The sequence below is a fragment of the Ceratotherium simum genome, chromosome 13, assembly GCF_057802395.1.
Source record: "Ceratotherium simum simum isolate JZ-2026a chromosome 13, ASM5780239v1, whole genome shotgun sequence".
Taxonomy (NCBI): Eukaryota; Metazoa; Chordata; class Mammalia; order Perissodactyla; family Rhinocerotidae; genus Ceratotherium; species Ceratotherium simum.
Window position 1 is genome coordinate 58,937,296 of NC_141912.1, and position 24,556 is coordinate 58,961,851.

Sequence of the window (24,556 nt, forward strand, 5' to 3'; positions counted from 1 at the left end):
TTTGTGATCAACTACAAAACTTTGTAAGAGCGATGACTGAAATTAGGAGTTAAGTCTATTTCTCTGAAAATTTATTCTGATAGAACTCAGTGTTCCAAAATGGTATGCCTAATTTACAAATAGTAATGTCATTACCTTAGGGTAATTTCATTGCCTTCTTGTCATAACCAGCTGAATTGCCCAGCCCAGACACCCTCTTTTCTTCATTCATTCAGACATTTACTGAGTATCTTCTGTCAGATGCCCTGCTAAGTGCATTAAAAATGAGTAAGATACTGTCCTTGCCTATAAGGAGTTTCCATTTTCAGACTGGTGTCAATTTCCTTGATTTCATTTTCAGATTGATGCAGACTCTGGGAAAGTTTATTTGATTTGTATAACCTTCATAGGTTAGCCAAGATTCCTGCTGATCGGACCAACTTATCTAATTGTCATCTAACACATAAACTCAGACACAAAATGTTATTTTTAACTGACATAGGGTAACTTTAGAGACCATTATCACTAGATTGCTATACTGATGAAGAATTTTAAAGTCTTGGCTGCTACACGTAAATTTTGTTCAGGAATGCCCTTGGGATGTGACCATCATATTTAGCTATTTCTCTCTTCTGAGATTTCCTAATTCTGAAGCATGAACTAATTTCAAGACTGCCTTCCAAAAATTTATATGCTCCAGAAAGACATTTCCATTTAATATTCAATTGGTTTTTTCCTACTGGATTTTCCTTTTTCTATGCAGAGTCAATGGCTTCTTTTCTCCAATTCCTAATAGCTATAGTCTTTTCATTCAATAGATATTTTGTGGAACATTTGAACTAGATCTTAATTTCAACTGAACCACCTGACTCTTTAATATATTTATTTGCTCCATGATATTTTCAAAGAAATTGATTCATTTTGTGCACAATTTGATTGCCACTGGATGGTATCAAATTACACCTTAGTTTAATTTATAGTTTACTCCACTAGACTGAAAAAAATGATTGGCCACACAATTTTCAACTGCACAAATTGGGTGGTTATCCTACATATAACATTTAAAAAACAAGGCTCAGCACTATAGTTCAAAGAAGTATGGCAGAGTACTTACCGTATTGTGATGGGAATGATTTCATTTGTGTTAATGCTATAATTAGCAGAAAGAGTCAAGATATTTTGAGAACTTCCACATCCATATTTAACTGTGGGCCTTCCTTCCACAAGAAATAAATGAAGAAACTGTTGTCCAAAATTCTTCTCACTGCCTTTGAGAACAAACATTACGTTAAATTAGTGATTAATGTAAATTTATATTTTATTCAATAACAATCATTCATTCAACAAACGCAATCTTTGCCATCAAGGAGTACTGATTCAGTTAGATGGTAGGAGTGTTATTAGATAATTATTCAATGTAATAAGTACTATATTAGAAATATACATTATTTTTCATAGGCTGAGAATAGCATGGTATCGACAGCATTAACATGGCTGAGATTAACTTCTGACTCTATTTCCTAATAGCTAGGTGACTATTTTAATAGCTATTTCCTAATAGCTATTAACTATTTTAAGCCTCAGTTTCTTCATACATTATAATGGGATAATGAGAAGAACTAATTATTAGAACTACTGTTATAAGTAAATAAAATGATAAATGAAAAGTGCTTTGGTACCTATTGGGTATTGGATAACTTGATTTATTATTATTATTAATTATTTATATTTTAATTTTAATATATGTCTTTCACAAAAATGGAAAAGATGAAGAAATACATAAAGAAAAAAAAAAAAAGAGAAGCATTCCCCCTTCCTTCAGCCTATCCTTCATCCCACTTTGAGGTATTCTTTTCTATCATTTATCTATCCATATACAAATATTTATATAGCCCTAATTTTATTTTTAAAAATGAAATAATGTAATAAATAGCTTTATTCATCTTTCTCTCTTCACTTAACAATAAATGTTAGACATCTGTACATGTAAGTACATAGACTTCTATCTTTTTTTAACATTAATTGAAGTAAAACTCGTACAGAAAATCATACAAATTTAAAGCATATAGTTCAACGAATTATCACAAAGTGAACTAGTTCACACAACACCACCAACTTCAGAAAAAGAACATTATCAGCATTGTCAGAAGTCCTGTGAATCACAAATCCTTTCTTCCCTCTACCATAGTAACCACAATCCTGATGTTTAACAGTTGGGGTTAGTTTTGCTTGATTTTAAATCCTATTAGTGGGATTGTTCTGTATATATTCCTTTGTGTCTGTTTACTTTTGCTCAATATTATGTTTGAGAGCTAGCGTCCATGCTGCAGTCCATTCATTTTCATTGCTTTCAAATATTCCATTAAATGCATGTTCACAAACAGCTACTCTTTCTTCTATAGATGGTATACTCCCCCATCCCCGCTCAGTTTTCGGTCATTATGACTAATGCTGCTATGACAATCTTGTGTGTGTCTTTTGTGTTGAAGTGCATGCATTTCTGTTGTGTATATAATCAAGAGTTGAATTGTTCTGTCAGAGAGTATGAATATGATTTATTTAGTAGCTATTGCCAGTTTTCCAAAATGTTTCGATTTAACTCCTTAGCAGCAGGACATAAGAGTCCCAGCTGGTCCATATTCTCACCATCACTTGGTATGGTCACCCTGTAGATCTTAACTATTCTGTATTTATTATTGCAGCTTTAATTTTTATTTTCCTCATCTTAGTAAAGTTGAGCATATTTTCATGTTTAGCGGCTATTTTGATATCCTCTTTTGTGAAGTGTCAGTTTGTATTTCTTGCTCATATTTCTATTTGGTTGTTTGCTTTTTCCTTATTGAATATAGAGGCATATCTATGTATACATCTAATACCTACATCTATATACATATATATGTATGTATGCGCATAGCATCCAAGCTCTTTGTCAACCATATGTATTGAAAATATTTTCTGCAATTCTGTAGACTGTCTTGCCAATCTCTTAAGCATGTGTTTTGATGAACGTATGTTCTCAATTTTAATGTAGGTCAATTTATCAATTATTTCCTTCATGGTTATGATTAGTACTTTTTATGTCATTTTAAGATATCTTTGCCTGCCTCAGAGTCATGAGGTTATTCTCTATTATCATCTGCAAACTTTATTTAAGATCTATATTCTACCTAGAGTTGATTTTTGTACATGAAGTGAAGTAGAAGGTTGTGGTAGGTTGAGTAATGGTCCCTAAAGATATTCATGTCCTAATTGTTGGAACCTGTGAATGTTAACCTTATGTAGCAAAAGAGATTTTGCAAGTGTGATTAAATTAAAGCTCTTAGACAGGGAGAGATTAACCTGGATTATTTGGTTGGGCGATAAAATTAATCACAAATCCTTCTAAGAGGGAGGCAGAGGGAGGTTTGACAATGGAAGAGGACAGGCTATGTGAGGACAGAAGCAGAGATGGGAGTGATGCAGCCACAAGCTAAGGAATGCCAGCAGCTGCCAGAAGCTAGAAGAGGCAGGGAATAGGTTCTCCTCTGGAGCCTCCAGAAGGAACCAGTTCATTTTAGCCCCATAAGACAGATTTTGGACTTGTGGCCTCCCGAACTGTAAGAGAGTAAATTTCTGTTGTTTTAAGCCACTTAATTTGTGGTAATTTGCTATAGAGGCAATAGGAAATTAATACCAATTTTTATCTTTTTCTCTTTTGATTTCCAGTTGATGCAAAATCATCAAACTAAATAATTCTCATGATATATTTACTGAATTCTCAGATATTTGTGGAATATATATTTTTAATATTCCCTACATTTTTCTTTATTTATTCTTGTGAATATATGTATTTAAGATAATGACCGTTGTTTTTTTACTCAAGCAATATAAAAAATACCAACAAAAGTGTACTAAACCAAGTTGTGAAATTACAAACCTCAGGAATAGCCAGCATTACTATTTGGTGAACACTTCCATAGATACAAATGCTGAGAACTGGATAGACAGGTAGAGAGAGAAATTTTTTTTATTAGAGCAAAATCATACTATACATGTATTTTAAAATGAAAATTATATTAAATCAGTAGCTCTCAGACTTTTAGGTCTAAGGACTCTTTAACACACTTAAGTCTATTGAGAACCCCCAAAGAGCTTTTGTTTACATGGTTTGCATCTTTTCACATTTACTAGATTAGAATTTAAAACTGAGAAATTTTTCAAATATTTATTGATTAGTTTATTTAAAAATAACGATAATAAAAGTTGTTGCTAATTAACCTAAAAAATATATTTTGTGAAAAGTAATTATATTTTCCAAAACAAAAATAAAACAGTGAGAGGAGTGGTATTATTCTATACTTTTGCAAATATGTTTAACATCAAGCTTAATAAAAGACAGCTGAATTCTCATATCTACTTCTGTATTCAATCTGTTGTGAATTGTTGCTTAGGTGAAGTGTATGAACTCCAATCTCACACAGAATGTCGTTGGAAAGGGAGGATTATTTTAATAGACTTCTAAAATACACACAAATTGGACAAATGGTAGTTCCTTAAAGTTTAGTTGCTATGTGGCATCTGAAACTAACTTAATGGTCTTTACATACTCTGTTACATTAAAATTCCACTGGTCTTTCTTGTACTTTGAATGGATATTTCGCCTGTGCGTGATTTTGTAGCATCATGCATTGATCATTTGAAAAATGTTTGTTCACTGAGTAATGGAGATCTTTCATATGTTGACACATTTTATTAAATAACATTAAAAGATCACATTCACTAATATTACTATTGAACTCATCAGAAAGTATTGGGAAGCTCAAAAGCTCATTGTGGAGAGTGTAAGTTTTCCAAAATTTTAATTATTTTTAGAAAGCTTGACTTTTATCATTGGGAACAAATACTGTTAGATGCTTTCATTGAAATAACAGGCTTACTTTGTTCATTTTTGAGAGAATATCTGTAAAATACTCAAGTCTGAATAACCATAGGTTATCTTTTAGTCATTTTCCAAGTCATGTTTTGATAGTGGCTGCTTCAACTAGCAACTGACAAAACTGAACAAGTGCCTTTCCTCAAGGCAGCTGTTGTGCTTCCGTGTGGAGAAGACGTGCTTTATGCATATTTCCCCTTATACACAGAACATTAAAAAGTTGTACATATGAGGATTGAGAATCTAAAAAATTAATACATTTGACTGCACCATTAAGGAAATTTTTGTTTCCATTTTTACTTTGAGTGCATAGTGGAGTAGAATAAAATGACAGAGCAATTTGGGCTCACTGCCATGACGCTAGGTCCCACAAGTTTTATCCACTGTGACTTTTGTACCATGAGTGAAAATGTCAATACAAACATCTTAGTTTTATCGAAAAAATGATTTTGATGTTATGGACACCTGAAAGGGTCTTGGAGATACTCAGGGATCTGGATAAACTTGAAATAGCTCTGTATTAGAGCTCACATCAATTTAAAAGAGAAAAAAAAAAAGAAACCAGAGGGAAACTAAAGGTATTGCTGAGCCTCAGATGAATGTTTCTTTAACATCTCAGCAAGAATGTCAGGAAACCTAGGTTACCTCTCCCCCATGCTTCAGGCTCTATGAGAGTGGAATAAAAGCAATGTTCAGCTCTCAAAGAATGGTTCAGAAAACGCTGTGAAAGAATTTGAAATAGGAAAAAAATATCTAGCTCACCCATTCAGGTACCCATCACAGTCCTTTGTCTTTGAGCTATTTTGCAACTCTGTAAGTTGGAGAACACTAATAATAACTCAAATGGCTCTTGTCTATAGAAATGGAAACTAACTGTGTCTGGTGCAATGCAATTGGTTATTACCCTATAGGTAGACGTGCTTTCGATCTATTTGTAAGTTTGCTTCAGAATTCCTTAATCTTTATATATGCCTCTGCTCCTTGAACTCTCCTTCGAACTGGTTGTAGTATCTTACCAGTTCCCTCATTAATTAATAGGTTAAATAAAATCTTTGGCTTGTGTCATTTTATATACCTTTTTGAAAATTATCCTTTAACAAAGGAAAATAAGCTAATTTTAGTTTTTGAAACTATGAGGTGTATCGGGAGAAATGCTTCACATTATAGTAGAGCAAATAAAACCAAAACCAACTCCAAGGAGAAAAGTTCACATAGAATCCAATGTGAATGGGTCCCCTGGTGTTAAGCAACATAGAATCTTGGACTGAACAGAGATGCCCACATCGTGGATGACCAAGAATGGGAAGGAGGAAGGATTCAAAATACAACTGAAGAATCAGATAGGAGTTGTACATATGAAGCTGAAGAAATAGAAACAGATTTTCCATAAGTGCTTCAAGCTGTAGAACTTACTGAGAATATAAATTCAGCAAGAGAACAACACAAAGCGAAATATAATACAAAATGGTTAGATTAAATCAATATTGCAGAAGTAAGGAAACAAATTGGACAAAACAACAGCATTAAAGATTTAATAATAAAATGTGAGTAAATGCATTCAACCACAATAAACATGGTTGAAAATCCCTCTTTTGAGATCCTCCTAAACATCTTTTCCTAGAGCCCACTCAACCCGTCAGGTTTTCACCACACTTCTGGACATAAGCTGGACGACACCCCAGATTAGCCTGGTTTCTATTACTTACTATTTTTATAAATTGCTTTATGTTATCTTTTCAGACTCATATTTTTGAGATAAGTCTTAAGAATACGATATACAGAGTAGAGTAGAACAGAGCTGAACATTTAGGTCAAGCTATTGTGCCATATGTACAAGATTTGTTTTTCAAAGCTTCAAAAACTGAATTTTCAAGATTGATTATACACATTAAACAAGATGTATGTAGTACCATGCAAGAATGAATTATTTTTAGAGGAAGCTCAGCCACTATAATCAATGACAGGGATGAACAGTCTTGTCCAAGTATACCAACTTCTCATTATGAACCATAGGTACCCTGTAATACAGGATGTGATAGGGCTGCTTTAATAAAGGGAATGGGAATGAAAATCAAAATAAACAACCTTAGCTGTCTCTCTAGTCTACTACATAGTAACAGGTTTTGATTCATCATACTGATTTTGTTCTATTAATAAGCAATTTCCTGTTTTCTAATATAACACTTTTAAAGGAATTCAAAGTGTTCTGCTGATATCATATGAGGGTAGGTGGGGAAATGAAAGAACTGCTGCCACTGATGTATTTACATGATTCAATAGCAAACTATTCACTTCAGGGAATATGGGTCACAGTTTGATTGATTGATTTTTTCACTTTCGAATCAATTGACTTTGTATCACAAAACCTAGATTCTGTAATTAGAGAAAAGATATGAATAAACACTCAGGAGGAATTCTTTGGTTTTTACAAACAGTACTAAAGACATTATATTTCAAACACAATTATGATGAATATTATTTGATTTTAGAATTGTAAAATTAGTTGCAATTAGTAAAAGAGACAGGAAATATAAAATTTTCAAAATAGAACTACTAAAAAATTATAAATAATGACTACTCTTAGATAGATGTATATTTTTTATATTAAACTTTACATGTTGAGTAATCCATATGCCACATTAAATTTAGTTCAACATTGCTCATTGAACCCGAAGACGTTAAGCAAATGTGAATCTCTCTCTCTGATGTATATATACATATGGCAAATGTGAAAAGCAGTGTCTCTTTCCTCATAATGTTCCAATTTGTGCTAACTTTGGACAGGACTTGAAAGTTCTAGAAGAGCTCATTATTAAGCCATTGAAGGAAAGGCATTCTGTTGTTTCACTGAAAAGATGCTTGATGATCCATTAGCGGAGAAGTGTGAACCTATCTTTTTTTGAAAGAATTCTTTATGCTTTTAGGCTGTGTGGTAATCTTTTCAACAAATCATTTATGTCTTGAGTTTTTTGAATTTTTATCCAGAAAATATTTTGAAACTCTATAAAATCTGTATTTCTCAAATTTTATTTAATCTAATGAAATCATTGATTGTATCTCCTGATTTAAGATTTATTAGATATAAAAAATGCAGCTTAGAACAATAAACAGTAATCACTACTCACAAAACAATGGACTCTAGTTTCTAGCATCATAGACTTTTAGAGAAATAATCCTAATAATTTTGAGTCTAAAATTTTTACATATAGTATATATTTTTATATATAGTATAGTGTATATATTCTATATATATTGTTAGTCTCGTAAGAAAGAAATAATAATGAAATAATGCAGAGAGAGAGAAAGAATGATATCCTAGTCAACTTTTTAAAAATTTTGGTTTGCTTGGGTATTGCACTGGGTTGTAGATCTGAAATTTTCTAAGCATGGATACTTCATCACTTCATTGAAATATTGAAGATAAAGTATTTATGGTTTATATGGTTATATGGTTTACCACTTCCTTTAAAAACGGGTATTTTTCTGTTTGAATTATCGTAATGAATGTTCCCAAACATCAATGACAGTTTGATTTGAGATCATGTATAAACAAACATTCATTGGTCACCAGTTTGAATTACAATAAAATTCAACATCATTCCTTATAGAATTGATAGTGATGAATACAGGTAATATGCTTATTAAACCAGGTAGATAGATAGACAAATTTGGAAATTTCCACAGAGTGACATGGATTTCTACTATCTCCCATAAAAGAAATAACACCACACATTTGTATGGTACGTTGTATTTTTTAAAACACTTTTATATACATTTTTTCAAACCCTGCGGACTTGATAATAAAAATTACATATGCGTTATTTGTAGTCAAACTACAATACAGAGAAGTTAATTGATTTATCCTACGTTGTACAGTTAGCTCACAACTGACTTGGGTTCAAGTCTACCCTTGGCCACCTCATGACATTTCTATCAGAACTGCTTATGGTAGCAGCCAAATGATCTCTTTATCCCTGGTGCCACCTTTGTGGCATGTGATGGAGACTGTTCTCTAAGCGGGCCTCGAGTTCTCTGTTGAAATGTACGCTTTGGCTGCGGCCTTACATCTCCCTGTACCAGCTCTCCTTAAAGGTCTGTATTTGTATATGGCAGCTGCAAACCCAGTAGCAACCTGAGCAGCAGTTGCTCATGGTTTGAAGACATCTTAGGGCAACAGTGGTGACATGGCCAGTATTTAGGATGTGGTTAGGGTGACTAGTTGGTCAGTGGAAGGATGGCAGGCAGAGAAGCTCTGGGGAGAAGTGAAGGATGGTGGCAGCAGCCAGGCATGCATAATTAATTATTAACACATGTTTATAACATGCTGCTGCAGAATGGCTTCTGGGCCAGTTTCTGAAATTTATGGAGAGCTTATTTTAATTTTTCCTAGCCTGCTAGTTGTGCTTAACCAGTAAAAAAACCTCATGATACAGGACTCTTCAAAGAAATGAATCCTCTTCATTTGGATGAAATGGATAAAAGTGAAAACCAAAAATTGCACCGATTGTCTATCCCCCTACGGTCTCATTCCTGATTCCAGGATTTTTTATAGTCTAAATATTCTTTCCCACGGTAAACAGGTTTATCAAATGGATGTAACATTAATGACACCTATTAGACGAAAATATAGTATCCTAGGTCTTTAATTCCCAAGTGTCCTTACCAAGCAAGTTATGAGGGATTAAAGCATTATCTGAATAAAATATTTAACACTTACTTTATGTTGCCAGGTGCCAAACACTGTTTTAAGCACATTAAATGTGTTAACTCTCTCAAATCTTACAACAACTTTTTGATATCTTTGGCATTATTATTCTTATTATTATTCCATTTTACAGAAACTGAGGCACAGGGATGTTTAGTAACTTACCTGAGTGGCAGAGCCGGGTAGTCCAGCTCCAGAGTGATTTTCTTTTTGTCTCTCTCTTTTTTTTTTTTTTTGTGAGGAAGATCAGCTCTGAGCTAACATCCATGCTAATCCTCCTCTTTTTGCTGAGGAAGACCGGCTCTGAGCTAACAGCTATTGCCAATCTTCCTCCTTCCCCCCGCCGGCCAAAGCCCCAGTAGATAGTTGTGTGTCATAGTTGCACATCCTTCTAGTTGCTGTATGTGGGACGTGGCCTCAGCATGGCCGGAGAAGCGGTGTGTTGGTGCGCGCCTGGGATCCGAACCTGAGCCACTAGTAGCGGAGCGCGCGCACTTAACCGCTAAGCCACGGGGCCGGCCCCAGAGTGATTTTCTTAATCACTGGACTATACTGTTCTTGCAATGGGCCTGGCAGCTATTTCAATCCTTGCCTGGGCTCATTTGTTTGTTTTTGCCCTTACCTCTGTCCACCAGAAGCAAGCTTGTTCCTCACTGGTCCATTCCCTGACATAATTACACCAGAAGCAGAGTTGTATCTCTCACTGACTTATTTCTTGATGAATTTCAATCACAGAAATAGAATCTGATTGTTCTTAACACAATTGTTCTATTTCAAGAGAAAGCTAATGAATCACGTCATTCTAGGTCAAGGGTCGGCAAACTATGGCATAGATGGAATTCTGCCAATGTCTGGTTTTGTAAGTAAAGATATTTTGGAACTTAGCCATATTCATTTATTTACTTTTGGTCTATGGCTGCTTTCATGCTACACTGGCAGAGTTGAACAGTTGTGACAGAGACTGTATGGTCTGCAAAAATGTTTAATCTTGGTAGGGCTGTTGTAGAAAAATTTGCCAACTCCTGTTCTGCTCCTATGTGTTCAAGTAGACCAAGGAAAAAATTATCTTTGATTCATCTACATTTTGACTAAACTCTTGAAATCTGTACCCTTTTTGTTCTATGTATCAGAGAAAGTATGACAATATTTGGCAGAATAATTTCCTAAAATAAAGTTTCAATACCTACTAAATTTTCATCACAACCATCAAAGTTGAGTAACTCACAAACATAACATTAAGAAGCATTCTGATCAAGTCCTTACTCTCTGCAGGGCACTGTGGTAGTAGGGAGGAGGGTGTGGAACAGAGATGTAAAATATAATTCCAGATTATGAGGTGTTCCCTACTTAGTGAAGAGATATAAGCACAGATTCCTGGTGTAAAGAATCTGTCTACTCAGCCCCAGCTCTTAATATATATTCCTATTATAAGACCTATCACAGTCAGCTTTATCATAGAATTGTGTACATAGTATCTTTCCACTAAATGGTGAAAAATGGGATACAGATCCTCTCTTATTCATCTTTGTATCTATCACAGTGCCTAGTAGAGTGTGGTGCATTTTCTCGGCACTCAGGTAAAATTTGTCGAATTTGACTTGGCTGTCATAAAAGAGATAAGATACAATGAAAAGCAATCTCTACATACTTTATGAATGGCAATGTATGAATTCATCCATCAATGCTTTCAACCCCACTCCCTCCCATATCCGTCTGGAGCAAGCTCCATTGGGAGCTATTAGGGAGGGCCAAAGATACTCAAAGAATTTTATGGTGCACATTGTAAAATCTATTAAAACAACAGAGCAAACTTTTTTCTGTAAGAAAGAAGATGCTTTTTAATATGTTGTCAGGAAATATTGTGGGATTTCATTGGCCTTTGCACAGTAAGTATCTAATGAAGATATTATGTATTCTGCTGGGAATCATTTTACAGAGCAAGGCTGATGTTATGATTCTTTAGATTTAATTTGTTTTCTTCAGCACTATCAGAAATCTCTGCTTTTAGCCCTCCCTAAATGCACAAAAAAGGGGACCCCAATAATCCTACTTGTTCTATCAATTCCCACCTAGGAGTAAATACCTAAGACTAGTCCTTCTTTTACTTTCTTCCTTAAGTACAAACATGAAGTAATATAAAGATTGCTTCTAATTCCTGTTCTCCCAATGGACTTGCTCATGTAATTTGCCTCCTGCAATTTGGTCAGATGTCTGCTCCTAATTCTCAAAGATCACACACTTCCAAAGGCCATACTTATTTCTTTCATAGAAGCAGCACAGAATGGATTCAACGGCATAGTACTATATCCCGTGACGAAACCTCCTGATCGATACTTCCTGCCGAATAGAGCTCATTTTCTGAAATTGTACCTAAAGGGTTTTGTGTGGTCTCATCCTTTCTCCCGTGACCTATTAGTAGCTCCTTTGACTGGGTTCCAGAATTGTGAATTGGTTCAGTGGCAGATTCAAAGAGCTTTCTTTGCATCTTGACTGCTGTTCTCAGAGCTGTCTCTCTCCCACAGAGAGTTCTTTTTTAAACTATCCTCTCTAAGAATTTTTACTGTAACCCCATAAGGATTCAAGTTTTATCTTCCTTTTGTTCCTTTTCAACATCAATTAGTTGGTGAGGCAAACTGGGAAAAGATAAATCTACAGTTTTGAACTGGGAATATAATTCAAAGCTGACATTGGCTCATCAACCTGGTATTTCTCTATCCTTTTCCCTTCAATATGTGATGATACAAAATACAAATGTTCAACAAATGTTTGTAGAATGGAATTGAGTTTTTACTCAAATGTTCAGGAATGGGAAAAATGGCAAAACTAAAAAACACACAAAAGAAACCAAAAAAAAAAAAAAAAAAACAGACAAAAATCAGCCCCTAGACTCTAAAGTGAAACATCTGTTTTACTTTCCTCACCACTTTGAATTGCTCGTACACATAATACACTGATTTCAAAGGAAAGAAAATTAGCCCTTAAGTCAAGTTAAGGGACACCTTTAAACGACGGGTGTCTACCTGAGTCACAGAAAGCTCGGTGTCCATCTGCTGTGAGGCTCTCACGAGGCTGACAAATTCCAAGAGGGGGAAAGCAGCAACCCCACGAGACGTTCTGCTGAGGTGTTCCCAACTGCGTAGGGGTAAATTACCACTTTACAAATGAACGAAAAGAATACTTTACAGACAGAAATATTTCCTCCATTCACAGGCTATGAAAGCGCCTTGAGTAAACAGCTTCAGTGTAGCCAGTGCTGTGACCAAGACGGACCAATAATCGTTACAATGGCACTGTTTTCCTACTAATAATTTCCAGTTTGGTTTTTCTGGTAGGTCATTGACACGAGAGACAAAAATAGTCCTACGGCACTAACCAGCATGGGCTTTATTGGTTTAAATTAAAGAACCGACCTGAACAGGGTATATGTACGCTTGGCCTGTGTTTCTGTGGCCTTCAAACAGCACGTTGAGTGACAGAAGGGCCATGAGCCGGGAGCACGGCCCAGAGCAGGAGAATTCCCAGAGGCTGGCTGCTTCTTTGGCTATGAACTGTTTTTAGTTGGTAAAAACACACTTTCCACAAGGAAACGCCTTCTAATTCTATATAACCTAAAAAACTGCAAAGCCAGGAAATCACTTCGCTTTGTGGCTCTAAATTATTATGTTTGTGTCTTTTGTTCTGTGTTTTGCTTTATTTTGTTTCCCCTGCAATGCACAATTACCTCCAAATTTCATGGTTGTCTACCACCACTTAGGTTTCGTGTACAAAAACAAGTTTTCCTTTTTTTATTTTCTTCTCTTTCTCTCTTTTTTCACATAAATAAATCAGACTTTCTAAAGCCATGATTTAAATATGGGTGTTTATGCTCCTGGGAAATAAATAATGCTGGCCTAGTTCTGACAAGTAAGTTTCTTTTTAAAATATAACATAAATTCTCTGATTTCATTTAATGTTCAAAATTTCTAACTGTCCCCATTTTTCCAAAAATGCTTCTTTTAGGCATTTTACTCATAGTCACATAATAAGACAGTTTAAATTTTGTTTAGAAAGTTACAGAATGATGAATCAATTTTGCAAAATATTTCAAAGTAAAGGAGAACATCATTTGGGAAATAGTGAGTTGCCCTACTGTGGATAATCATCCAAATACTGAAGATGTTACACCTCCAATCTAGGGAATTGTTGAAACTATTGTGCACTCATTTCAGAAGAGATAACACTTGTCACATTTGGAATATTGCGAGTAGTACACATTAGTGATGTTCAGCCACAGAAGAAAGAGGCCTGCACATTCCCTTACAGAGATCCTATAAGGATCTCGTATTGCATGACGCAGAGAACACTGTATGTAGAGGCATTTCCTTAAACATATAGTATTAATACTGCTTTTTTTCAAAGCAGCTAACTTTAAGATAATGCTAAAAGCATGATAGGAATTTTACCAGTTGTCAAATGAATCCCAGCTTTGGAATGCCTTTTTCCAAGTTACCAAGTACTGACTGCAATTAGTATTTAGTGATTTATATTATAAAAACATGCTCCGAAACATGTGCAGCCTTGATGTTTTCCTGCTGTAGCCAGAGGCCATCAAATTTGCAGCTTGCTGTATTCTCCCTTGCTGGTTCAGAGCCTGTTTGTAAGTCATGTTCCAGTGAATGACTCATAAATTAAAGAAATTTCTAAAGAAAACTAGAAAGAAGTAAGATTTCCATTTGGTAATGCTTCATGCACTAGGCTAGAAAGTTTTCCCACAATATTTAAATGAATAATTCATTGATTCAGTAGGTTAACATCTGAGAAAAAAACACGACATACAGGAGGTCAGACATTGAATACTCACTGTAGAGGACAGTTCCATTCAAAGTGTTTGTTTTTATTGTCAAGTAGATGGTAACAATTATGTTATCTTCCTTCTCCAAGACAAACTTCGACTCATCCATGGTTTTAAAAAAAGGCAATTCTAGATAGGAATTCCCGTTGAAAGATGGAAAAAATAAACCTGCATCTAAAAAAAAAAGAAGTCATATTAATATGTTCTGATAGCGTTATATTGCTAAGCAAGTAGATAAGAACATAGTGTTTATCGTTAGCATTCATTTAAAAAGATAACACTGATGTTTATAAATATTAGGCACAACTTTAAGAATTTGGATATATAAGTATAAAAAATTTGTAAAATCACTGTCTCAAATAATTAACCACTAGTCCAGAGAAAAAGACTCAAAGCAAGAATTTTAATTTGTTGTTCATGGACAGGCTTTAAGAGTGAGTAAATACTCTGAAATTGTATGGAAAAAATCTGTGTCCCTGCATATGTGAATCATAGTTTTCATTAGATTCTTAAAATATTCTGTGATATAAATGGCTGTACATCAAATTATACGTGTAAAATCGATGAATTTTATTTGATGTAATTACACCTTAATAGAACAGTAAAAAAAGTCTATGACAAAAAGATGAGAAAATTGTCACATAGAGGAGTTTTATTAGTATTCATTAATATTTAGTGCTTTTCAAAATACTTAGATAAAATGTTTTATAAGTAGTATTACTATAATATATGCAAGGTTACTAATAATTTTTTAGAATTACCCTTTGAGGATTATCAATTTTTTAAATGATTAATCTCATAAAATCTTGAGACACAAAATTAGAAAATTATTTTATTGTCATATATCTATATCCAGATCTATAGACTTGGTACATTGAAGTGTAACACATGGGATGTTGGAAACGCAACTTTACTTTTTGTCTCTCTCACAAGGGGGAAGTTTTCTCTTTCTCTGGATGAATACATGGCAGTCCCTATGAGTCCTACCTTCTTTCTAAGTTGTACAATGATTCAGAGACTAATATCCAGTCTAAGAAACATATTAACACTTCCACCTCCCTTCAGAGCTATGATATCCCCCGCCCCCTCCACCTGCCAAGGCCTGTAGGGCTTCTGACACCTGCTATGTGTCTTGAGGGGCAAGAGGAACCTGGTTTCTGTTCTTTTTCTTTTCTACCAGCTGCCCTTCAGGCTAGCTGCTGTTTCTGACCCTTCCAGCTTTGAATGAGGAGAAGGCAAGATGGGGTGGAAGGGAGAGAGGGGTACACAGTAGAGGAGTGTCAGTAGAGCTGGCGACTGGTACTGTTGTTGACAGGTCTCTTGCTCTCTAGGAACAGCAGGTGTTTAAAATTCTTTCATGGCAGGAATGTCAGATAAAATACAGGATGCTCAGTGAAGTTTCCATTTCAGATAAACAACAAATAATTTTTAGTATAAGTATGTCCCAAACATTGCATGAGATATACTTATACTGAATATTAGTTGTTGTTTATTTGAAATTCAAATTTAACTGAGTATCTTGTATTTTTAGTTGTAAAATTTGGCAACACTAGGACTCATGAGAATTTGTGCAATATTTAGAAACCCTCTGCCAACTGCAATTCCCAGGACTTGTGCTGAAGCCTGCCACTGGCTTGTCACTTCTAGGTTGGTCCCACTCTGATTTTTCATGTTATACGCAGACTCTTGCTGTTGGCAACCCCTTGTCTGTGTCTAAGCAAAAGTTGCACTGGACAAAGTTAAAGAGGCAAGGAAGACTTTATTCAAGGCTATTGTAATAGGGAAGAGAGAACTCAGTCTCTTCTCAACTCCTCTGAAACAAGGGCCAGCAGAGTTTTTAAGAGCTGAGGTGGGGGGATCATAGGCTACCTGTGTTTGCTAATTGGCCTTACCCCCCCAAAACGTAAGCTTTCTCATAGCTCCATGACACGGGGTAGTTTACAACTTGGACAAGGCACTCATTGAAGTCAGTCTCCTACCCTCCCACAGAGACTGGGAGGCAGGGCACTATCTTTCCTGATGAGCACATTTCAAAGAGATGGCTCCAGGTCCTGGAGAAAGACTGTCCTGGGTTATAAAAGTGGCAAGAAGCTTTTTAAAAGATTTATATCTCAAAGAGGGCAAAGAAGGAATATACAATGCGAAGTTTTCTAAAGTCAATGCTGTAAGAAAAGTTAGGTCAGGGGCCTGGAGTCAGGAAGAAGCCTGTCTAACATTCAGTCAAGCTGAGGGGAATGTTAAGGCTGTCTTGGTCACCTGACTAGAAAAACCACCTGGGGGGAACATAAAATGACTCTAGGCCAAATCTCTTTCCTGAGGGGTCCATATCTAGCTAGGGTAAACACTCTTGCATTCCCTGCCCTACTGTCTGTGGGGGTATAGTTAATTTTTAAACACTCTCCTGTCTCTCTCTCTCACATTCACTCACTTTCTACACACACACACACACACACACACACATGCGCACTCACACACACACACGCACACTCACACACACACATACGCACGCATACACACACAGGCTGCTTTGGCTTTCTCAGGTATGAAAGTATGCCTCTGTTGGTCCCTAGTGTTCCTTTCCAAGTGATTTCGTTTTAGCTTCCCCCAAACACTGTCAGATGTGGTGGGTGGGAGAGAGCGAGGGGCAAGGTCAACATTGCGCTCTACAAAAACATTGTCCCCCAAATCATGTCTCTAAAATCCTCTCTCCTCTTCAAGTGTTGCCCCTTTTTATATTAAGAATATTTCCAAGTTAAATCTTGCTTTTAGACGTGGCGCCTCATTTTGTTTGCAGCATTATATCCTGGTATGTGAAAGAAAGTTTAACATTCTATTTATGTCCACAACTTGGTATTGTCAGATACAAATAATTTAATTTATCTATTAGCAAACTGCTTGATTTAACTTATATGGTATCACATATTTTACCATTTCTTGGCCTTCTGCACACAATCTTTAACTCTTTGAAACTTACTTTCCTGGCTCTGTGTTTTACTGGAAGGTTTTTTCAAAGATTTTTAGGCCTAGTTGGCAAATCCTTCATCAGTGCTCCTATGCCTAGAAACTTCTGTAATATTTAATACTTTTTTTTTTTTTGTGAGGAAGATCAGCGCTGAGCTAACATCCATGCTAATCCTCCTCTTTTTGCTGAGGAAGACTGGCTCTGAGCTAACATCTATTGCCAATCCTCCTCCTTTTTTTTTTACCCCAAAGCCCCAGTAGATAGTTGTATGTCACAGCTGCACATCCTTCTAGTTGCTGTTTGTGGGACGCGGCCTCAGCATGGCCGGAGAAGCGGTGCGTTGGTGCGCGCCCGGGATCCGAACCCGGGCCACCAGCAGCGGAGCACTCGCACTTAACTGCCAAGCCAGGGGGCCGGCCCCTTAATACTTCTTTTTAATAAAGCTTACTCCTTGCTTGTGTCATGATGCTGTCCCACACTTTGTCTCCTCACCTGCCCGATAGCTCCTTTGCAGACTGTTCTTCCAACCATTCCATTCCGCCCAGTTTCCGGGCTCTGTCTGGGTCCTCTAGCTCCCCCATGTCTCTTCTAAGTCTGCTCCTCCTCCATTCTCTCACTCAGAGGACTTACTCTCCAGGCTTAGAAACTCAGCATCATTATCCACCCATCTCTTCTCAGACTACGTGCTGGTTCCTGTCCCCTCTTTCTTAGATCAAACCTTGCCACTTCTGCTCCCTTATTTAAGATCTCATTGCATTTCAACCCAACTGTTGGCAGTAGATTCTTTCTAGCGGGACTCCGTTGTTGCAGTATCTATTAGCTGTCATTGCTGTCACGTCAACTCTAATCAGTAGTAGTCAGCTAAGATCTTGGGTCAAAACCCTTCAGTAACCACTGAAGAACTCTCTGCTTTGGGAGGAAACCAGGCCCTCCACGGTCTTGTTTTTCCGTGCTTTCACACGCACCTTCTGTGCCTCTACTTGTGTTCACGCTGTTCTATCTGTCTGGACGCCCTTCCCATAACCCTAGCTTTGTAACTCTCCCTTTCATTCAAGGCTCACCCTGAATATTCTCCCAGATTTGAACTCTCTATCGTATTGTATCTACAGCTCTTTTAGTGCAAGCATTTTTCTACCTTGCGTTACAGTTGTTGTTATAAATGTTGGGTAGAATTGATAAAAGAGTAAATCTGTCACTTTGGATGAGGGAGGTAAGTTAATTTTAATTAGCAGAAATAGAATATTCTAAATAAATGAATTCTAAGAAGACACTATAGGAAGGGAGATGGGTTTGCTTTCCTGTGACCAGAAAAGCCCATAACACAGTTGGAGCTTCACCCGATGGAGCAGAATGTTTAGCAGATATTGAACTGCACATGCACCACTTTTTAATATATTATAAGGAGAAAAACCATATACCGATCAAGTTAAAATGCAATGTAGGGCCGGCCCCATGGCGTAGTGGTTAAGTTTGGTGCACTCCACTTTGGTGGCCTGGGTTCATGGGTTCGGATCCTGGGCTCAGACCTACATCAGTGGTGGCATGCAAAGCGGAGGAAGATTGGCATAGATGTTAGCTCAGGGCTAATCTTCCTCACCAAAAAATGCAGTGTAGCTAGCTCTATACTGGAGGAGGTTTGTGTGAGAAATTTGGGTATGGCTATGGCAGAGGAAAATGGTTAAGATTACAAAGAGGTGGACTTGGGTTTTAAATAAATAGAATCTTTAGTGCAAACTTGGCAACTATTTGGATGTTGTATATCTGTTGATTCTACCATAATATGGTTTTAGACATTGTTTCCTCATATTACTTTTACCTGTTCTACTTGGAGTCACTGATATATTCATTCATTCAACAAATATTTATTCAGTGACTACTACACGCCTGGTATTAGTCAAGGAATACAGTGGTGAGCAAAATAGATAAAGACCTCACCCTCAGAGAGCTCGCATTCTAGCTTCACAGAAGAAAACTCCAAGCTAGAAGTTGGTGGAATTTATTCTTCTGATGTGGTAGTTTTTTTCCTTGGGTCCTGGGAAGATACACCACCCTGTTCCCTTGACCATTTTTCCTGACATTTGCTGTCATCAAGAAACACTGAGCCTAATGTGAGATATAAGACTAGATAAAAGGGAGAGTCCAACAAAACCCTTCCCATCTACGCTTCCACACTATTCATTCTCTGGTGGAAAGATCTGTGTTTCATTCATTTTTGCATCCTCCTATGGCATGACCAGTTTTGCACGTTGTAGGCTAATACATTCTTAGACAAATACAAATGAAGCTAAAATGATCACTTGTCGTAGTTTTGGGAAAAAAAGGACAGAAAAATATTCTTATAATTAAAATGGGATGAGGAAAGACTATAGACATGGGATTTTCAGCATTTTTCTAGCATCTTAGCATTTTTAGCATTTTTCTTGTGGTTAAGCTTTTCACAGTATTGATAAATGCACCAGAAAATTTCTGGAAGAAGATAGTCTTTAGATAAGAGTTCACATATGAATTAAATTATTTGGATCCATAATCAGGTTTACTTATTCTGAGAAGTAGTGAACTCACCAACAGTAATAAAAATATAATTCAATTTGTTTAAAAAAAAGACTTCCAGGTTAGCTTGCAGGAGGCTATCTATTGTATAATTCAGGCACACCTGCCTGCTTCCCAGCTCACACACTCCTTCAACCTTTTTTTCAGAGTTGACAGATTTTATGAAAATTATGACAGGAAACAACAATTATGAACAATAAACATTTGCTATTGAATTGCTTTCTAACCATATTAATTTTCATTATCATCGTGTTTAGTGGATATGTTGAAAAACAGAACTGCCCTGGATATGGAAAACAAGAGTAATTGGGGTTAGGCAGAGTGTTTCCTGCTGCTTCCAGAAGCCTCTTCAGGCAGTGCTGTTTGAACACAATCCAAATTAATTTTTCTTCCAATTATAAATGGAAAAAAACCCCCAGTATCTTTATAAGAAAATATGTATTAAACAGCTTACAAAATACGCCATATAGTAGTTAATTAGTGGCTTCTGATTACAACATAGACATCTGTAATGTTTAAATGTCTTAAAAGATCGTATTGGCTGATCTAATTAATTATATTAACTTTTATATGGTTAACAAAATTTAAAATCCATGCTGAGTCATGGGAAAATCCAATAAATTAACCCAGAAGGAGGATCTTTTAAATCCTTAAATTATATTGTATTAAAAAAATAAAACTCTCAAATTGTCAAAGGAAGGGATGAAACCAGAGTACTGAATTTGAAGCACCTTATGTTAAAAATATGGATGAATTTAATTTTTTTCACCAAATATATTTCTATAGTATGAATCAGAACCACAGTAAATTAATAACAACAACTAATTGAAATTTCATCCAGGAGAACACCATGGATGTTTTATCATATCTTTATGATAAAGAAAACACAGAAGAGATTAATATCTTTACCCTGAACACAATGCAACTGAGCCACATAACTGTTATTCATTCTGAATAGAAATGGAACTCCTTTGTCTACAGTATGAACTACAATCCCCTTAGCCTTGTATAAAGGTCTTCTATTATCTAATCTCAGAAACTGACATACTAACCTATAAATAAAGCTACAAATGCAGTGAGTCACAAATTATTCGTACACAACTTTATTGTAATTCTTGGTGCTAGAAGAAACATAATATTGTTGCTATTCCTCCTTTATAATGGAAATAGATTTGATTTACTCAATAGGAATTAAAAATTAATACCATTGAAATGTTTTTGTTGAGTATTTTCTTACTTTCCCTAAAAAGAACATCACACAAATTCTATGACTAACTTTATTAAAAGGAGATAAGACTGATGCAATGCAATTTTTAATAAATATTTTGCTTTTAGTTTAAAAATATTACATTCTTGTTTTATAATTCTAATTTTATTAAATTCTGTGATTAAAAGGAATATCACCAGTTAATAAGTCTATATATCTCTCTTCCTGAAGAAAGATTCATCACTAAAAAATAATAAATCTAACCAATAAAATTCAAAGATACAAAAATTATAATCACTTATATTACCCCAAAATTAATAAAATTAAATTCCAAGACCCATGAAATAGATTTAAATACTATTCATATTAATTATGAGAAACTTCAATGTCTTAAAGGTTTATATATAGAGAGAGTACACATTCTATGTATACTATTTTTATATATCATGTATAGTACTATAGTATAGTATATATAAATCACACTAAACATTTTTACCACATTATACATTTTTGCTTATTTTAGAATTCAAAAAAATTATTTTAGATTCAGATGGCCCAAGTCTCATGGACTAAATTATTACCTTTACTTTAATAATTTCCCCATATTGGACATTTGTATTTATATTTATCCACAAATACTGATCAATTTGTTAAGTGCCTGATAAGAATGATCAAATACTCTGTAGTTGCTGCTAGTATGTCTGCTACTTGCTGCATCTACTTTACTCTGCCATAGAAAAGCACTTGCAAAAATGAGGGCAGAGCTAATATTTGTCCTTTTGACTGTAGCCACTTCATTTCGCCGTTTAAAGCATGAAGAGAATTGCTCTGCATCTGACCAAAGCAATACACAAGGAAACAATAAGTGTTAAAAAAAAAACCTCTTTCTCATCCTTCATTGTCACAGCCAATCCAGCAATACTGTTTTTTATCCCTTGGTTTTTCTGTCAAATAATGGTTGGTCATCATGATCTGCCCTTTGACCCTCTGAAAAATCTGAAGCTTTAAAGCTATGACCTTACCTCCTTCCTCTTACAAAATAAAAGTAAGTAAAACATCCTTTAGGACACTAAAAATATCTTTCACGCAATAAAAATAAAGCTAGGACAAGAAACATACAAAGAACCATCAATTTCTCACACTGTACTTGACATGTTGTCATAGTAGCTACCAATCTTGCTCTAGTCTATTTCTATACTTTCTTCTTCACTTAGCTTAGAAATTTTCCCTGAATGATCTCATTTGTTCCCATAACTTTAGCTACTGTCTAGCTTCTGAAAACTCTCAAATTTTTATCTTCAGCACAGATAGCTTCTGACCTTATATATCCAGTTGTCTACTAGACAGATCCACCTGTAAGGAATATAGGTAACCTAAACTCAACATATCCAAACTAGTTTGTTGCTTTTGAAATTTGATCCTCCTTCTCAACTCAAGTTGATAACATCTTCCTTGTTATTAATACAAATACTTGTTATATGTTCCTATTAAAGCTCTTATTCAACTGTACAGTGATATTTCCCTGTAAGACTTACTATACGACATCTGTGAGTTCCTTAAATGTAGGCATCATGGCTTAATTTTTTTGTGTGGCCAGAAAATAGCACAGTTTTGGCAGCTACTCAATAAATGTTTGATGAATGAATGATCATGCCTGTAATGTTTTGTTTTGCATTTTAATTTTAGAATTTCCATCTGCCAAGTTGTTCAAATAGCAATCTTGGCACGGTCATCCAGTATTCCTCTTTAGTTCTCTACCTCCCACGCTCCACATCATTCACCTTATTGGTTATTTAATTCTATTGGTTCTCCTTCACTTGTAATGCTCTCTCCATCTCTTGCCTGTACTCTTCCAAGTGCTTCCTAACTAGTCCTTGCGACTTCAGTTTCCCCTCTGTTAATTCCCGTCAAATTTCTCCTATTTAAACACAAATTTGATTGTGTTATTTTCCTGTTTAGAGTCTTCAGTGGTCTCTCACTGCCAGCGAGATAGTAAGTTTTTAGTTTGGCATAAGAGATCATTCCTACTTTATCTTCCAAGACTGCATAATTCTCCAAATACCCTAGATGCTGTTTACACTATACTACTCTGCATTTTGAACATTCATTGTTTAGTTTCACTGCCTCCATTAATGCATCTGCTTATTGGTGTTTGTCTCTTCTTGAATCATTTAGATAATTTTTTTTCCAAAAAATCATCTCTTTCAGAGAAGTCTTCAAACACATTGCCATTGATTTCTATATAGTATTATAAAACTTTTAATGTATACTTCGTCTGTGGTTATGTCCTTATTTTATTTCTAATGTATATTTTTCTCCCTCCAACCCCAGATTTACCTTGCCCAGTTTTCCTTTTTTCCCTTTTTTGTTTTTTTTGTGAGGAAATCAGTGCTGAGCTAACAACCATGCCAATCCTCCTCTTTTTGCTGAGGAAGACCAGCCCTGAGCTAACATCTATTGCCAATCCTCCTCCTTTTATTTTCCTTTTCCTCCCCAAAGCCCCAGTAGATAGTTGTATGTCATAGTTGCACATCCTTCTAGTTGCTGTATGTGGGAGTGGCCTCAGCATTGCCAGACAAGCGGTGCGTCAGTGTGCGCCCGGGATCCAACCCGGGCCGCCAGTAGTGGAGCACATGCACTTCACCGCTAAGCCATGGGCCCGGCCCCTACCTTCCCCAGTTTTTGATGGCCGAGCAAGTCAGCCAGAGCCTGGGCTTCTGCGATGCTTCAACTAGAGTGCTTCCACTCATTTCTGTCTTCTATATAAGGTTTATGAGTAATAGTTTGCTAATTATGTTTGAAAATCATTAATCTAAGGCAATATACATAGGACTTCAAAAGTAAAGCTACAATTAAGCTGCCAGGTCCCAGGACCCAGCATTCTACTTTGATGGTCCCCAAACTTGCTGCTATCATGTTTGGAGTGATCAGGCCCTAAGAAACAACTGATGTTGTTTAAAAATGAACATGTGATGGACATCAGAATGCTAATTTATTAATTTTAAAAAATATAACTGTCATATGGATAGGGATACTGACATTTTTATGATTGTCATATTTTTTCCTACAGCCATGCCACATTGGGAGAAAATTTTAATCAGGAAGTCATTGATGATCATGGAAATCAGAATTCAGACAATTAGAGAAATCCCCCCACAATAAAAATTTTGGCATAAGATATTTACAGAAAATGAAATACATTTTAAAATGCCCCACCTCATTAGTACTGAGGAAAATACACATTTGAATCACTATTATATACATAATTTTACAGCTTTCAGATGGACAGAAATTAAAATCTCATAATGGCAAGTGTTGGTGAAGATGTTGAGTAATTGGAACTGACACATATTACTAGAGTAAGTAAAAATTTGGTACAAACACATTGGAAAACTATTTGGCAGTATCTG

The 24,556-nt window shown here is 35.7% G+C and overlaps 1 protein-coding gene across 1 annotated transcript in view; it reads right to left on the bottom strand.

Annotated features, from left to right (window-relative positions):
• Window positions 1-24,556, bottom strand: part of LOC147915740 (protein eyes shut homolog) — a 440,056-nt gene that overhangs the window by 178,980 nt on the left and 236,520 nt on the right. Inside the window, exons 5-6 of the mRNA XM_087437836.1 lie at window positions 14,437-14,601; window positions 1,094-1,247 (exon numbers count right to left, since the gene is read on the bottom strand). Coding sequence (XP_087293962.1) covers window positions 1,094-1,247; window positions 14,437-14,601 — 319 coding nt within the window. The remainder of the gene's footprint in view (window positions 1-1,093; window positions 1,248-14,436; window positions 14,602-24,556) is intronic.